Source organism: Tenrec ecaudatus, chromosome X (assembly GCF_050624435.1).
Source record: "Tenrec ecaudatus isolate mTenEca1 chromosome X, mTenEca1.hap1, whole genome shotgun sequence".
Classification (NCBI taxonomy): Eukaryota; Metazoa; Chordata; class Mammalia; order Afrosoricida; family Tenrecidae; genus Tenrec; species Tenrec ecaudatus.
This window is the reverse complement of record NC_134548.1, coordinates 22101575-22119909: the sequence shown is the minus strand read 5'-3', so window position 1 is coordinate 22119909 and position 18335 is coordinate 22101575. Positions and strand designations below refer to the sequence as shown.

The 18335-nt window shown below is 40.6% G+C and overlaps 1 protein-coding gene and 1 non-coding gene across 5 annotated transcripts in view; both read left to right on the top strand.

Moving 5' to 3' along the window:
• Nucleotides 1–18335, top strand: part of PCYT1B (phosphate cytidylyltransferase 1B, choline) — a 146643-nt gene that overhangs the window by 86468 nt on the left and 41840 nt on the right. For 3 of the 4 annotated variants that reach the window (XM_075538817.1, XM_075538818.1, XM_075538816.1), the window contains one exon: nucleotides 5946–6045. In XM_075538817.1, the coding sequence (XP_075394932.1) occupies nucleotides 5946–6045 (100 nt within the window). Of the gene's footprint in view, nucleotides 1–5239; nucleotides 5261–5945; nucleotides 6046–18335 lie in introns of those variants that run through there. The other variant, XM_075538819.1, reaches the window with a different exon arrangement.
• LOC142435071 (5S ribosomal RNA) lies at nucleotides 5315–5433 on the top strand. The gene has a single exon (XR_012781222.1). It is a non-coding gene; the product is annotated as a 5S ribosomal RNA (ribosomal RNA).

The window sequence follows — 18335 nt, the reverse complement described above, 5'->3', positions numbered from 1 at the left end:
AGACTTTAAACAAAGTGAAAAATGCATTATGTCGAGGTATTTTAGATCCTTTTAACTGTGTTACGGTTTTGCTTTTAACTAAATTAAAAATACTTGTTCTTGACAATAGAAAAATGAGCATAGGGCAGATTATCCTCGGAACAAAATTCAAATAGCTAATAAACATTTGGAGAATGTTCAATCTTTCTTATAATCAAAATAATGCAAATTGAAGCAGCATGATGCCATTTTTTTGTCTATAAAATTGACAAAGATAATATTCAGTGCTGGAGAGATGGCAGCAAGATAGGTGCTTTCATACATTGTAATGGGAGTATAAATGATACACCTTTTCTACAAGGTAATTTACCAACACATGTTAAAATGTTTTCCAGATATATGTATATATATTTTTTTAATGTTCATACTCCTGATCTAAGAAGTTCAGTAACTAGGCACCTATTCTATGGAAGCAATCAGAAGTTCAGAATTATGTTAGAATGTTATATATATTAATGAGATATAAACAACTTGATAGTCAATAATAGGGGGATCTTAAAATAAATTATGGTTTAACTACTCAGTGGACTGAGTTATAGCTGTCAAAATCGGTGGGGTTGACAAGATAACTAGGATATCCCCAAATCCTCCAAACTCACTGCTATTGAGCTGATTCTGACTCCTAGCAACCATGTAGGACAGGGTAGAACGGGTTTCTGAGATTGTAACTTCTGTGGAGCAGCTGACGATTTCTAACTGCTGGTCTTGGGGTTATCAGCCAGAGTACCCCGCTATGCCACCAGGATTCCTTTACCATGATATAGTGAGGGAAAAAGGAACAAACAGCTGTCTCTGCAGTATGATTCTAAAGTTGTATGTGTGTATGATATCAGAAAGCCCAAAAAAAAAGTATAAAAGATGCTAACAATGAATGCTTCTAGAAAGTAGAATTTGTGATGAGTTATACTTTCTTCTGTGTTTTCCCAAGTTTTCTATAATATGTATTATGATAAGAACAAAGTTATGAAATAATGGTAAATATATTTTTCATAAAATTGGTTTAAAGCCTGTTCTTGTCCCTATCAACCATCATTCTCTCTTGTGACTTAAAAAATTTTCATTGAGCAAAAAATAGAAATTTCCATTAAGCAAATATTGTTTGAGAACTTTCTATATGTCTGGTATTGCCCTAGAGAGTAGGGATAGAGGCATAACTACGGCAGACCAAGTCCTCGCTTTCTTGGGACTCTGGCAGTGGTGGTAGATTGAGTATGAATGTATAATGTCTCCTCATTTGCCATCCCAGACCTTGTCTGCCTGCACTCATGCAGCGACTGAATGAGTGAATCTAATCTAATGCCCTTAAATAGCATTTATATATTTACAGCTTCCAAATCAGTATCCCTAGTTTGGTTCTGGCTCTCAAACTGCAGACTTGTACATCCAGCTGCCTATCTGACATCTCCACTTGAAAATCTCAGAAGCATGTCAAACCAAATGAGTTGAATGGACTGTAAAAAACGATTTATTTTGGGGCTTTAAAAAGCTTGTCGAAAAATTTCTTTCTTTTTTAACTTCACTTTTCCATGCAATTTTTGAAGGCCTCTCATATACTAGTGTGTGCATAAACTTGTCACTTGAACAGTTTTTAAGGGTATGATTCAGTGACATTACTTGCATTCACCATGTTGTACAACTAACACCACTATCTGTTACCAAATCCAGAATGGAATTTCTGATCCCCCATCCCTCTAGCTAAGGAACCCTGGTGGCAAAGTGAATTATGTGTTGGGCTGTTAAGTGCGAGGTCAGCTGATCAAAACCCCCGGTCACTTCTCAGGAGCAAGAGGAAACTTTCTATTCCCGTACAAGTTAGAGTCTCAGAAACCTACAGGGGCAGTTCTACTCTGCCCGATAGGGTCGCTATCAGTTGGAATTTACTCAATGGAAGTGATTTTTTTTTAATTCCTCTCCTACCTACAAACCTACTCTATTCCTCCAGGGAACAAACAGAGAATGGCTTCTAGAGAATGGCAAAGCCATCTTTCCAGTTCTTCAGGCCAGAAATTTTAAATGAGTGATGCGGATTGCTCTCATTCTTTTTCTTTACATATCATGTATTCTACATTTTATTTATGCAAACCTCTCCAGAATCTAGCCATTTATTACCATCTCCACTGCTGCTCCCAGACTCCATCTTCTCTTTCCTGTTTAATGTAATAGACACCTCAGTGGGTTTCTTACTTCTTTTTTTTTTTAAACATTTTATTAGGGGCTCATACAACTCTTATCACAATCCATACATATACATACATCAATTGTATAAAGCACATCCCTACATTCTTTGCCCTAATCATTTTCTTTTTTTTAATTTTTTTTAATTTTTAACAATTTATTAGGGGCTCATACAATTCTTATCACAGTTCATACATATACGTACATCAATTGTATAAAGCACATCTGTACAGTCCCTGCCCTAATCATTTTTTTCTCCTCTTTTCTTTTTTTATTTTATTAGGGACCCATACAACTCTTATCACCATCCATACATATACATACATCAATTGTATAAAGCACATCCATACATTCCCTGCCCCAATCATTCTCAAAGCATTTCCTCTCCACTTAAGCCCCTTGCATCAGGTCCTCTTTTTTTCCCCTCCCTCCCCTTTCCCCCCTCCCTCAAGTGCCCTTGGTAATTTATACGTTATTTTGTCATATCTTGCCCTATCCGGAGTCTCCCTTCCCCGCTTCTCTGCTGTCCCTCTCCCAGGGAAGAGGTCATATGTGGATCCTTGTAATCAGTTCCCCATTTCCAACCCACTCACCCTCCACTCTCCCAGCATCGCCCCTCACACCCTTGGTCCTGAAGGTATCATCCACCCTGGATTCCCTGTACCTCCAGCCCTCATATGTACCAGTGTACAACCTCTGCCCTATCCAGCCCTGCAAGGTAGAATTCAGATCATGGTAGTTGGGGGGAGGAAGCATCCAGGATCTGGGGGAAAGCTGTGTTCTTCATCGAGATCCCCTCATAGAGGGGTTTAGGAGAGGAGATGGGTTAATTAGGGTGCGAGGTAGTACCATTGACTTCTTATAGTGCATTCTTAACATATCAGCCAGGTTGATTCTGTTAAAATTAAGTCAGATCATATCACCTACTGCTCAAAACTGTAATGGTTCCTGTCTCCCACAGAGTGAAAAATCACTCTTTATAATTCCCCAGCCAAAAAACAACCCCCACAAAAAAACCAACCTCACTACCACCGAGTCCATTCTGACTCACAGTGACTCCAGTGGGCAGGGTAGAACTGCTCCCTGTGGGGCTCTTTGCAGGACTGGCAAGCCTCCTCTTTCTCCCTTAGTGCTGCCTCTTGCCAATCCTGAACCCACTCTCTTTCTACCCTTCTCTATGTTCCGCTGTAGATTGAACCGATGCACTCCCCTTGGATTGGACCACACCAAATGCTAGGGACAAAGAGTAAGCTCAGCGTCTTTATTTCCCTGGTTTCCTCCTTGCTAAGAAGCTATACATTGGTTTCTGATCTGTTACCAAAAAGAACAACAACAACCCAACATCCCAGATCTCTTTGACCAGTCTTCCTCTTCTCCCGCTGGTTGGTTCTGCAGCAGGCACCTGGTCCAGCAGTAGCCAATTGTGGTGGTGGTCTGGCTTGAAAAGATGTGCTTGGCCACTCTTGTTCTTTTCTCTTGGGACTTGAGTAGAAAAACATGAAGGGGGGGGGAAGCAGTAAGCTGGAAGGAATAGGAGCTGGGAATTTGAATGGCTCCATCAACAGTGGTTGAATGAGTGCTGTGAAGGGAGGCCAAGGAGGCCACGCTGGATTTTCTTCAAGGTAATGTTCTCGGGGAGCAGACGGCTAGCAGAGCCTTTAATATAGTGGAAAGCTGTGGAGAAAATTGAGTGGAGCAGAGAAAATCTCACTCTGTGGCACTCTACTCATGACCAGGCTCTGCTTTTTTGCTTTTCCATAGTTTCTCTGCTAGAATAGCCTTGAGACTTTCAAGTGTCAGTTTCCTTCAACCAGAAGAGTCAAGCTAGACAACTTATAAGTGCTGGAAATGGCTTTTGAACCCAGGTTATTGTGCCTGCAGAGACTCTGCTGTTCGTCACTGTACCCCTTTGCCATATTACAAATGGTACTCTTGCACACAGCAGTCCCATAATGTATCGGGGAGGGGGGGGGACGAAAACAATAAATGATAATGGACTTAAGTTTTCTGAGTCCTTAATTCAAGTCTTGGCTTGTTTTCAAAGCCCTGAAAGAAAGGGTGGAGGTTACGGAAGACTCGGGCAACTGGGAGGTTTCCAAGCATCAGTGAAGCTTCTCTGGTGGGTGGTGGTACAATGAGCAGAGGGAATGTAGACAGTGCCAGGAGATGGGGCTTCTCAAGGGTAGGAGCTTGTCTCTATTTCTACCTTCTTCACTTTCTGAGAGATAACCCATGTGCGTGTGTGTGTCTGCGTGTGTGCACGCACATGTGTGTGTGTGCGTGTGTGTGTCTGAGTGAGTGAATGAACACCAGAAGGTCAATGTGGATCCCAGCCCCTGTTCCAATGTTACGGATCAGTCTTTGACTGAGTCATCCCAAGTTAAGAAACACCTATCTCCATCTCTACAGAACAATCCATGCAGCAATATGAGTGATGCTAACATGGGGACTAGTTCACTGTAGCTTTATAAGCAACTTCTGAAAAACTGGTGTAATGACGGCAGTGACAAAGTCAAAATACAAAGACTACCAATGGCCAAGGCTAGGTTGCTTTACCTTGTTTACCAAAATACCATTCACTGTGTCTTCCTCTGTCTGAAGAGAGTGAGGTTTTCATTGTAAGAGACGGACTGAAAACTGCAGGGCCACTTCCTGGGCAGGCTTCCAGATGACTACAGCTTTCTCACAGAGCTCCCCAGGGCTCAGTCCAAGCTCCATGGGGCGGGGCCTCCCTGCAGCCTGTGGTGGCTGTTGGAGCTACCTCAGGGACCTTAGCCGCAGCCCGCCAGAACTGCGATGCTTTTCGGTCTTCTTGAGGCATAGATAATGGCCTTTGCACTGGAGAGACATCAGAGTTTGTGACTGACCAGATTGTGTGTGTGTGTGTGTGTGACACCGGGGATGTCGGGCTATGCTGCTGAGTATGGTATGGCATTCCTTCCAGATGAATACACAGGTGGGCAGATAAGTCTAGATGTTTGAAGATTGCCCTCGTTCACTGTGAAACATTCAAACCAGGGCATTGTGACTTTCCAAGGACATGCAGGTAAGCTTTGAGATCAATGGTTCCTGTTTGTCATTGCAAAAAAAAAAAAAAAACATCTACTGCCATACCACCCTGAATGCACCCGATCTCGTCTGATCTCGGAAGCTAAGCAGGGTCGGACCTGGTTAGTACTTGGATGGGAGACTGCCTGGGAATACTGGGTGCTGTAGGCTAAAAAAAATCACCCCAAAGTATAGTTTTGGCATATTTCGTAACCCCACTGAGTCTCTTTTCTTTGTTGGTGAAATAGGGATAGTAATACTGCCTCCGTAGGGTGTTGTAAAGCCTAACAAGATAGCATATCCAGAGTATCTCACCTGGTATTAGCATGTATTTAAGCCAGTGGCTGTACCGATATGTTCAAACATAGCACTGATTGGGAGGATGGTGATTCAAGGCCAGGCAGGGTTTTGATCAATTGTTCATAGGGTGCTATGAGTTGGAACCAATTCAATGGCCTCCAACAATGAAGAGCTCTCTCTGATGCAGTCGTCAAAGAAACAAGCAAACAAAAAGATCTTGGTGATGATGTCTCTGTCTCTATTTATAATATTATATGTCCCTGAGTCTGTGTATATATTCTACTTATTAGTCATATATGTGTAGCCAATTCACATGCAAAATTCGGGGTAACTTCCTAAGCCAAGTTTAAGAATTTGATTCCTTTTCTAATTTTTTCTTCTAGACCCTGACTGCCCCCGCCCCATTTGCGGGTGAAACCAGCTGCCAGTGTGAGGCTCCCCACGAAAAACTGACCATTGCCCAGGCCTGCATGGGAACACCAGGTGAGACTGTACTGTCTTAACATCTGAAGTCTGTATGAGCCCATCATTATTCAAGCAGCACCCACCTGCAGTCCGAGGGTTGGGTTGAGAGATTTGAACACAGTGCAAGAAGGGCAAACACTAACCATGATCAACTGAGCCCACAAAAGTAGCCAAGTAAAAGATGCAACAGGACATGGGAGTTTAGGCCCCAGTACTACCCTTTACAAGTTTTTCAGCCTGGGGCACGGAGCCCTGGTAGGGTACCAGTTATTCGTTGGGCTACCAGAAGGTCAGCATTTTGAAACCACAAGCTGCTCCAAGGGAGAAAGCTGGGGCTTTCTACTTCCATGAAGAAACCCACAGGGCAGTTCTACCGTGTCCTATAGGGTCACTATGAGTCAGAAACCACTTGATGGCAGTGAGTTTGGTTTGCAGCCTTGGGCAAGTCATGAGCACAACTGAATCTATTTTCTCATGTGAAAAATGGTAACAATAATTCCTGTTTTAGAAAGGTTGTTCGTTTGTTTTTTTAAGACGCATATTTGGTAAAAAGTAGGAAGGCATTTTTTTAAACTGTGATGACTTATTCAAACCTAAACTTCTATAATTGTTACCATTCTTCAAAGTATGTGCTTTTAAAGTGTTCCTCCAAGTGTGCCTTAGCTGAGAGAGACGAAGTGCTGCTAGGGGAGTTTGTTCATTCCTATAATACATACCAGAGGATGGATCTGGAAATGTTTAAAATAATTATAGGGCACCAAAGGAACCTGGAGGGTGCAGTGAGTTAAGTGATGAGATGCTAGTTGCCAGGACAGCAGTTCAAACCTCCCAACTGTTGTGGGAGAAAGAAGAGACTGGCTACTCCCATAAAGACTGAGTCTTATAAACCCAACAGAGATGTTCTCCTCTGTTGGGTAGAGTCCTTATGAGTGGGAACCACTTTGCAGGCAGTTGGTTGCTTTTTAAATTTTTAAAAAAAATTTTAATGTGATAGAGAAGGTATCATCTCTGTTTGCTAAAAGCTTTCGCTATAATTAAAGAGACAGGACAACTAGCTGTGAAATCACCAGTAGAATGCATGCATGTGTTTGGGAGTGAAATCCTGCAACACAGATTATAAGATAATAATCAAAGTTATTATTATTTTTACTTGACCGGGAATAGTCAGAGAAGACTTCAGGGAGATAGATAATTGGAGATGATACTTTTAGGAGAAGTAAGAATTGGGCAATATGGGAAGAAGTAGAAGGATAGTCTGGGAAAGCAGAACAGGAATAATGAAGGCACAGAGGTAGAGGACTATGCAGATGTAAATGACTGGTGTTCCTATTGATCGACAAGATGTGAGAAAAGACCAATCAAGCTGGTAACCTCTGAGTCATTTAACTCAAAGGTGCCCACAGGCCATTCCAACCCCCCCCCCCCAATAACCCAAATTCATAGCAACCCGTGGCACAAAGGACAGTTTGCTCAGATAACTAATATCTATTAAATACTTATTATGTACTAAGAACTTTATAGGCATTGTGTTATTTTGCTATCATCAAAACTCTACATAGTTGGTACCTTTAATATTTCACAGATTAGGAGACTTAAGGTTTAAAGACATCAATCTGCACAAGGTTACTCACCTATTAAGTAGCAATGGTTCTCACACTTGACCTGCATCAGCATTATCTGAAGGAATGTTGAAGCACAGATGTGTGGGCTCAGAGCTTCTGAATCAATCCCATTGGAATGAGGGGGGGAGCCCAAGAGTTTGCATTTCTAATAAGTTCCTAGGTGATTGGGATGCAACTTCTTGGAAGACCACACCGAGAAATTGTAAAGTTGGATTGAATTCACATCTATTTGTTTTAGAACCTGAGCTCCCAATCACACAACACATCTCTCTCTCTCTTTCTCCTTCTCTCCCTCCCTTTCTCTCTGATTCTAATAAGCAAAAATTTTATTCTCTCATAGGTTAAAAGACTAGAAGTCCAAATTCAGGGCCACAGCTCTAGGAAAAGCTTTTCTCTCTGTTGGCTCATAATTTAGGAGGAAGGTCCTTGCCTTCCTTCAGCGTCTGTGAGTCATGCATTCCTTCATGTGGCTTGACAGCAATCTTCTCCATAGGTCTAAGAGCTTCTCAGCACAGGGACCCTGAGTCCAAAGGACATATTCTGCTTCCTCTTCTTCTTTCTTGGTGGTAATAGATTGTTCCTTCTCTGCTCATTTCTTTCTCCTTCTATATCTTGTAAGATAGAAAGTGATGCAGGCCACATCCAAGGAGAATTCTCTTTACATGGAGTCAAATTTGTGACCTGAGTAAGGGTGTTATAATCGCTTCTTGGCATTTTGGCTCAGATCAAGTGTAGTATATGAGTAAGGGTTGCACCCCACCCTAACCCCCTTACAGGTTATTGGCTGATCCCATCATGGGGGATAGTTAGTTACATCATTTACATAACTGCCAAATGGCATCATTACATAAATGCCAAACGACAGAATCATGGTTTAGCCAGTTGACACATATTTTGATGGGACACAATTCAATCCATGACACCATCCTGCCTCAGAGTCTGATTCCTGGGCTTGGAGAGACCGGTCCTCCCCTGGATAGGTGGTAGGGAGTGATAAGGAAAAATGGTCCTGTTAGAGGGCAATTTGCCACAATATGTTAACTGTAAAAATACGCAAGCCATTTTGCCTCCTGCTTGAAACTTATTCTTCAAATAAATGTCAACAATGGTGCAAAGATGCAAATCCAAGGACATACAATATTATTGGCTACTGTGTGGCACAAATTGTAAAATAGTCAACTTCTCTTGGAAAGACCCACCCAGAAACTTGACTCTAGAGAAGTCTGGACTGGACTCTAAGGAAGACTGGACTCTAGAGAAATCCAGTGATCTGCTTCTGACAGGTCTGAAACATGAAAATACTGTGGAGCACAGTTCTTTACTTATAAAGTCTCTCAACGTGAGGACGTGACAGGAAGTTGCTTCTTTGATGACCTGAAAGATAAGATTGGCTTTCAAGCCTATTCTGGTCACCATTGTGTTATTAGAGACATGACTCTCAGGGAGACTTGTTAAAACACAGAGTGCTTGGTACCACCCCCGAGGGTCTGATTCAGAAACTCAAGAATGTGCATTTTGGATGAGTTTTCAATAGTGTTCCTGGTCTGGGACCACCCTCTCGAGAGCGACTGTAGAACAAGAGTAGAGGTTGGCAGTGGTTGGAGAAAGTATCAGGGAAATGATCCAAACATCATAATTGTGAGAGAATTGTACTGTTATTATAGAAATGCTTAGATAAATGTTTTCGAAACTATGCACCTTGACTACTATTTATGAAATAAGAGAACATTATTTCATTGCTTCTTTTGAAAGAGCTGAGAATTTTCCAAAGTAGTGAACAGCTACGTTGCCGCAATGGCAATGAGTTTGGTTTTGTTAGATTAGTCATGATAATAAGAAGATACAATAGGCCTGAATTTGGTGTTTACAATGGTTTTCAAGATTACAGTTATATGCCCAACAAAATAATCTACTGACATGGATTGGCAATAGTGCTGTTTGTAGGTGCCTTGCTTTTGAAACATTACAGCAAGAATGGCATAAAAATAAGGCCTTCCTTTCATAAAGATTTATCATCTCCGAAATCCTATGTAGGGCCACTATGAATTGCCATTGACTCAATGGCAGTGAATCTAAGGTATCTAGAAAGGTAAGTATCTCCTAAGGGCCACTAATAGACTTTCATATTAACCTTGTCCTCACAGATTGTTGAGTTTCTCTAAAACTCCTTTGAATGCTGCTACAGAAGATTTTTGTTGATTTTTGGAGCAATTTCTCAGTGAAATAAATGATACCGTATATACTCGAGTATAGACCGACCCAAGTATCAGCCGATGCACCTAATTTTACCACAAAACTGCATAAAAATGTGCTGAAAAACTCAGCTTATACACGAGTATATGTATTTCAATGTTTATAGGGTGTTTTTAGCAAGGGTACAGAATGAAAATCAGAGCTTTCGGCCTTCAAAAAATGTTTAAGTTTTATTGATATACAAGTCACGTACCATATAATTCACTGGTTTATTATGTTAAAGAGTAGTGCAATCATCACCATAATCAATTTTAGAACATTTTCTTCATTTTGCATTCATTATTATTAGCAACCTCACTCCCCTAGAGAAGCCCTGGGGGCACAGTAGTTATGAGTTGGGCTTCTGTTAGGTCAGCAGTTCAAAACTACCAGCTTCTCCATGGGAGAAAGATCAAGCTTTCAACTCCCATAAAAAGTTACAGTCTCTTCATTGCCAGGTTTCGCCCCCCACCCACACTAAAAAAAAGTCACAGTCTCAGGTAGAGGGGTGATGGGGAGCTGATATCAAGGAGTACAAGAAAGTAGAAAATGTTTTGAAAATAATTGTGGTACCTATTATATAACACTGCTGATGTGGCTGCACTGAATGGTATGATGCCTGGATTATGTCCTAATAAAATTATTTGAAAAAAAATCTACAGCCTCCAGAAACTCACAAGGACAGTTCTACCCTGTCCTTTTATTCCTTACAATCCTTGGTTCACACACCCTGGTGTACTTCTTTTGTGTGGACTTCACTGACATCTCACTTATATGGCTGCTTGTCTGAAAGCAAGTTTTTAAAATGCCACTTGCTATTCTTTCTGATAGCTGGGCACCATCTGATTTCTTCACCATGCTTCACTATTGCAGAGCCCTTCCTGAGGGCAAATATTGAGCAGGCTACATCATAAGACCTGATTGCTTTTAGGTGAAGGCTTACGGTTAAGTGCAATCTCAGAATCAATCCACATATCAATTCACATTATTTAAGGTTGATATAGATCCCAGTTCCACTTTAGTGGCCGCATTGTCATCTTTTTGAGAAAGAATATAAGTACCACCCCCCCCGGTCTCCAAATCTTCTATCTATTTGTACTCACTTTAAACACTTACATTTCATTATTTGTCTCAAAGGTATCAAATAAAACAAGAGCTAAAACTCCTAGAGTAACATTATTTTAAAAAAGTGATTCTGGGAATTAACTGAAGGGAAATTAACTGAAGTGAGACTACGTGGGCCTGTCCACTTTTCATTTAAATGGAGCATCATTTGTGGCTCCAATAAATTCTTAGTGCTTGCTCTTATAAATTTAAATATGGTTCTGTCATATTTCAAATTATTTCCTGTTTGCTCCTTTCTCTTCCTTCTATTTTTCTTTTTTGTTGTAAAAATATAAAGAACACACCTTTTGCCAACTCAACATTTTTCATGTGTACTGTTCAATAAAATCAATTAAATCAATCATGTTGTGCAGTCATCTCCCAATATCCACTACCAAAGTTTCCATCCGCATAAACAAACATTTACTGCTACCAAAACTACTCTTATTTCTCCCCTGTTCCTCCTGTCCCTGGTAATCGATATTGGATTCTATCTAATCTCTATACTTTTTTTCCTATTCTATGTGCTTCACATTAGTGAAATTATATAATGTTTGTACTCTTGTGCTTGACTATTTTGTGTCTTTATACACTAGACTTAGCGTGCATTCCTCATGATACTCCTCGCTGTGTCCGGCGAAAGGGAGACAAAGGGTGAAAGAGTATGACTACAGTAATTGTGAGGTAATATGCAAGAGTACACTTTTATGGAGTAGCCCAAGAATAATACCAGGGAAGGAATTTTAAATATGAGAAAAGGGGAGCAAAATCTTAAGACATAGTTAATGGCTGTACTAGCTTCAAGCAAACGAAATTTGAGTTGGATTTCGGTTCAAAAATGGCAAGAAGCATTATTATTATTATTATTATTATTATGTGAAAGACCAGAAAGAAAGAGAAATAATGAATTAATTTATACCGAAATAGACACCATAAAACTTTCACTTCACTGCCATCAAGTCAATTCCAACTCATAGCAAAGAGTAGAACTGCTCCCTGTGGGCTTCTGAAACTGCAGAGTGTTACAGAAGTAGACAGCCTCATCTTTCTCCTGAGTTGCAGCTGGTGGGTTAGAACCACTCATGGCAGTGGTTCTCAACCTTCCTCATGCCGCAACCCTTTAACACAGTTCCTCATGGCATGGGGACCCCAACCAAACAATTATTTTCATTGCTACTTCATCACTGTCATTTCGCTACTGTTAGGAATCGGACGACCCCTGTGAAAGGGTCATTCAACCCCCAAAGAATCGCGACCCACAGGTTGAGCACCGCTGACTCATTGTATGGTTAGCACTACACCACCATTACTTCTTGAAGTAAATAATGAGAAATATGCTTTATAATATGTCATGATCACCTTCATTACCTATTTTAAGACAATCTTAAATATGATGTGTTTCATAAACTCAAGTCTGTCCTCAGTTGGGACATACATATATCCTAAAAGAGGCAAAGACAAGCTCTGCTCACTGGCCTTAGTTAGCTCTTTGACTTTGTTGGTTAGGTCACAATGGTGCTGAAACCTCAACGGCAAGACCAGAATAGAGCAAAAAGCAATGGCAACTGCACCTTCAATCTTGGCCCAGCAAGGCCAGTTGAAGAGAAAAGATTCCTCAAGGTGGCATATATATTTTGAGGCAGAGAAATTCGCCCTCAGTGTTGAGACAAAGGGAAAATCCAAGCGCTGATTCCTGTTGTTGTTGTTCGTAAGTGCCTGTGCTATTGAGTTGATTCCAACTTGTAATAACTCCGTGTAACTTAGTAGAATTGCCCCATAGGCTTTCCCAGACTGTAATCTTTATAGGAGCAGAACACCAGGTCTTTACCCATGAAGTCACTGGGTAGGTAAGCTTCCTTGAATTACGGCTAGTTTTTTCTTAAAGTGACACTCTTTTCTGATTTCCTATTTTCTTTCTCAAATAGGAAACTCTTATTATTCTGCTTCCAGAATATGGAGTTCCCAAATGTAGCTTTTCAAGAGTCATGTTAATGACTTTTGCGGTATTTCTGTGACACTTTGCTCCAATATCCTTAATAATATTCCTTAAAATGGAATCACTTGAAAAGTGTACATTTAACTCATTTAAAGAAGAAACCATGTCACCAACAGTATCACTGCCTGTAAGTTATTGTTGTGAGGGGCCCACGAGTGCGTTCAAACTCATAGGGTACAACCCATAGGTTCAATCCTGGGTACCGCAGAATGCAGCACTGCCAAGGCCTGCTCCAGCCTCACAAGTGCCGCTATAAATGGGCCCATTTCTGAAGCCACTCCATCAGCCCCTTTTGTTGAGCATCTCCTCTTTTTTGCTGACCCTCCATTTTGCTAAGCATGGTGTCCTCCAGAGATGGGTCCCTGCTGATTCCATGTCTAAAGGATGTGAAATGAAATTTTACTATCTTTCCTTCTAGGGAGCATTCTGACTATACTTCTTCCTAGACAAATTTGTTCCTCTTTCTGGTGGTCCTTGGTATATTTCAAATTCTTTGCGAATACTATACTTCTATAGCGTCACTTTTTCTTCGGTGTCCCTTATTCATTGTCTAGCTTTAGCATGCATCTGAGGTGACTAAAACAGACCATGGCTTGGATCAGGCGCACCTTCCTTCTCAAAGTGAGATCTTTGTTTGGTTTGGTTTGGTTTTTTAACACTTTCAAGAGGTGCTTAAGGTAACGCACCTTTTGAATGCAGCAGTTCCAGCCCACGAGCCACTCTGAGGGAGAAAGACGAGGCCTGCTGCTTCCAGGAACCCAAAGGGGTTTGAGTACCTAAACCTTATTTACTACAACTCTGAGTCTTTACATTGACCTTCCTTTCTTTCTTAAGTAGAACTAGACTATTTTTATGAGATTCTTTGTGGGTGTTGATAATATAAAAATCACCTTCCACCTGCTCAAGTATAAATACATTCTATGAGTAAGAAGGGTTTTTTTGTTTGTTTGTTTGAAATCATTTTATTGGGTGCTCTTAAAGCTCTTATAACAATCCATACATCCATTGTATCAAGCAGGTTTGTATATATTGCCATAATCCTTCTCAAAACCTTTTCTTTCTATTTGAGCCCTTGGTGACAGCTCTTTATAGTGTCGCTGTGAGTCACAAAGGACTTGATGTCAGTGAGTAAGAGTGTGTGAGTGCTTGCCTGTGAGTAGATTATGGATCTAAGTAAAATTAAGTCCTTGACAATTTAATTTTTTTCTCCGTTTATCATACTGCTACTTACTGGTTCATCTGTGAGGATTTTTCTGTTTGTTTTCTTATAAATCATTCTATTGGGGGCTCTTACCTTACAGCTCTTATAACAATCCATGTATCCATTGTCTCAAGCACATTTATACATAGGTTGCCATCATCATTTTCTAAACATTTTCTTTCTGTTTGAGCCCTTGTTATTAGCAACTCTTTTGTCCTTTCCCCCACCCTCCCACCCTCGTGAACCCTTGATAAATTATAAATTGTTATTTTCATATCTTACACCGACCACCATCTCCCTTCACCCACATTTCTGCTGTTCTTCCCCTTTAGCAGCGGGGGTGGTGGTGGTGGTGGTTATACGTCAATCATTGAAATTAGTTCTCCCTTTTCTCCTCCTTCTCCCCCAACCTTCCCCCTACCCTCTTGGTATCGCTACTCCCATTTCTGCTCCTGAGGGGTTGAGAGCTCTTACCTGTACCAGTGAAAATGCTCTGTTTCAGCCGGATTTGTAAGGTAGAGCTGAGGTCATGATAGTGGGGGGGGGGGAAGCAATAAAGAACTAGAGGAATATTGTGTGTTTCATCGGTGTTATACTGCATTCTGGCTGACTCATCCCTTCCTTGTGACCCTTCTGTGAGAGGATGTCCAATTGTCTACACCAGGGTTTGGGGTCAGATTTTTCTTTTCCTTATGTTAACCTGTAATCAACACTGATGTTCCTCAGTAAATCTTCAAATTCTCTTTCCTTTCAGCAAGCAAGGTTGTGCTATCTGCATATCATAGGTTGTTCATGAGTCTTCTCCACTCCTAATGTTGCAGTCTTTCCCAGATAATCTTTCTCAGCTACAAGTTGACTGTAACTACAAAGTTTATATAAGACTTTACAATCCTTATAGATAAATATAATCTTTTAAAAGAGTAATTTTATGCCCCGTTTCTTGAACATTGGTAAACGTGCACAAACCATGGCACTAGTTGCCATAACCAATGAGCATTTACTAATAATTGCTTATAAATGAATCTATACCATTTTACAGTTTTTTTTAGAAAAAAGAGTGGTAGAACATTTATCAAAGAATTTAGTTTTACCCTCACACTTCAGCATGAATTGGTTATATTGCACTGGGTAAGCTACTTAAGATCTGAGCTTTTACTTACCCTTCTATAAAGTGAACATATAAGATCATTTTCCCTTCTCTACTCTATGGGGCTGATGTAAGGATTAAGTGAAATGTCATACATACTTTGTAAATTGTGTGTACTTTTAAGGCATTGCTGAGATGTAGGTTGTTAATAACTACAGTCAAAGAGGAACAATCACCCTTTCATTGTTGTCTAACTATGAAGCAAATACCGAGAAACACCATGAAAACAATAATGCAAAATCAGATACAATAGGTGGTGACTGCATCCTGTCTAATCATTCCCCAAACAAACAAAAAGCCCAAACCCACTGCTATTGAGTCAACTCTGACTCTTAGCTGTCCTGTAGGACAGAGTAGACCCTGATCCATAAGTTGTAAATCTTTATGGAAGCAGGTGCCCTCATTATTGTCTTGTGAAGTGGATGGTGGGTTCCAACCACTGAACGTTCTTCATGGTTCCTGTCTGGTTTCACAGTGGGATATTTTAAATTTTTAAACCAACGGGCAAACTTTTTCAAAACGACTGTACTATTTTACATTCCCACCAGTAATATGTAAAAGGTTATTGCTCTCGCAGGTTCCCAGACTGATATGACCTACTGCCTCCTTTTCAGGAAAAACAGTACTCAGAGCTCCTCTGGCAATGAAAAACTTGTACTGTGGCCCACAATCCAGCATAAAGTGTAGGCATCTACTTTTGTAGCTTCCTGGGGGTGTGGGGGATGGGGGTTAGGGTTAGACTAAGAAGAAGGAATAGGTTGTCCACTTCTATTCCCTGAAAAGCATATGACTACCAGCAGAACATTGTCTGATACAGTGCCGGAAGATGAACCCCTCGTGTTTGAAGGCACTTAAAGTATGACTGGGGAAGAGCTGTCTCGTCAGAGTAGAGTTGGCCTCTACCCCAGTGGGTGGTACTGCCCACTGTTCTATAGCCTACCAACACTTGGTATATCCATTTACAAGAAAAATACCTTGTCATTCTAATGATTATGAAGTGCTATCTCTCTGTGGTTTGAATTTGGCATTTTCCTGTGACCATCTTTTCAGCTGTCTATTTGCCATCCAAATATTTATTATATTTTGGTGATGTTTCCCCAAGTTTTAATTGTTGTAGTTCTTATTGTTTTTAAAGTTTTAACAATATAATCTAGATATAGGTCCTATATTACATATATATTTTGCAAATATTTTCTCGTAGTCTGTGACTCATCTTTTCATTTGTGTAAAGATGTCTTCTGAAGAGCAAACATTTTAAATTTTTAGTAAAGTTCAACTTACCAATTATTTTTGCTCTATATCATTTTGAGGTGCTATTTAAGATACTTTGGTCAACGTCGACATCACAAAAATTTTCTGAGATTAAAAAAATAGTTTTAACTCTTACATTTAGGCCTATGATCCATTTAGGGTAATTTGTACATATTATCTGTATATGAGATGTGAAGTAAGCATATATTATATTTGTATTTGTGAGATATGAGGTAGCCTCGTCATAGTTCCATTTTCTCTTTTCAACAGTTTTACTGGCACTTAATTCACATATCACACAACTCAATAGTGCAGTCATATCAGGAAGAGTTGTACAATCATTATCACAATCAATTTTAGAACATTTTCTGTCCCTCTCCCACGCCACATCTCTTTTAAAATGAGTTGCATAATCACCATCAGTTCTAGAGATTGCTCCCTTCCCCCCTCCCACATACCTTGTTTTCTCCACCAACCCCCAACCCTCCCTAAGTCCCACCCCACTCCCCTCCCCTATAAACCCGTGCATCAGTTCCAAGCTCTGTGCCTCTATTCCATCTGTGCTTCCCAAACTGGAAAACCCAACAGAAGCAGTCAAAAACAGACAGAAAATAAAGTGGTAAGGATCAAATCATAGTGGTAATAGAGAAAAGACCACTGTACATATTTAAAAGGGCCAGAGAAGAAATTTTTGTCATGGAACAGGCAAGAAATGCTCGCACCTAGAAGAAACTTGTTGGGGACCTGCCAGCTGCTTAATCAGGCTAGATCTTCTGCAGATGGGTTTTGGGCTCCCACTGCCCTCCATAGCCTTCTACAAATGGGGTGTTTGCAACCAAGGCTCTGATGGTTTCCCCTTCGCCTTATTTGGATTTGTAAATTGTCATCTTTGGATCACACAAGCTGGTGTGCTTTTTCCATGTGGACTTAGTTGACTCCTCGCTTAGATGGCTGCTTGTTTGAATACAAACCTTTAAGTCCCTGGACACTATTCCACTCAATAGCCGGATACCATCTACTTTCTTCATCACACTTTGCTGTAGCACCCTTATCTTCAGTGATCAGTTCATGAAGATGAGTATGAAGTAGGGCCATGTTATCAGAACTAACTCTTCTTGGATTGGGGCTCGAGTTCAGTGGAGACCAAGAATCCATCTGCTTGTCTTTGGGATATGTATAACTCAGGTTTGTTTTGGCAGCTGTATTAGGACAAATTCAAAGCCCAATAAGACCAACTACCCCAACAATAATAGCAACAAACCAACTAGCAGAAAACAAGAGACAAACAAAAACAAGCAAATGAAAGGCAGGAAAACAAAAACTCCATCAAAACAGAAAAGTAAATCCTTGTCAATCATCCCCCTGGGATATAAAGCGAATGCCTTTATAACATCATCAGGTTTTCCAATGACACATCACTCTGGACACTGTGGGTATGAGGAGTCTATGCAAGTGCAGTTCCACCAGGAGCCACAACCCACGAGTCCAGAAACGCATTCGCAGTGTCAGCCCAAGAACATAACATCTGGCCCAGTGCCCTCCTAGGTTGCCTGCATGCATTGTTTCCACTTTCTTATATATACCGAGTATCCTATACAAATATGGAATGTAAATTCTAGGTATCTAAAGTAACCAAATCTCTCCCATCATACTGGTACCGTGGTCATTATTCATGAAAAATTATAATGCAGTTGTATTCGTTTTCTGGGTTACATGAGAAATGACTATAGACTTAGTGGCTGAAAACAACACACA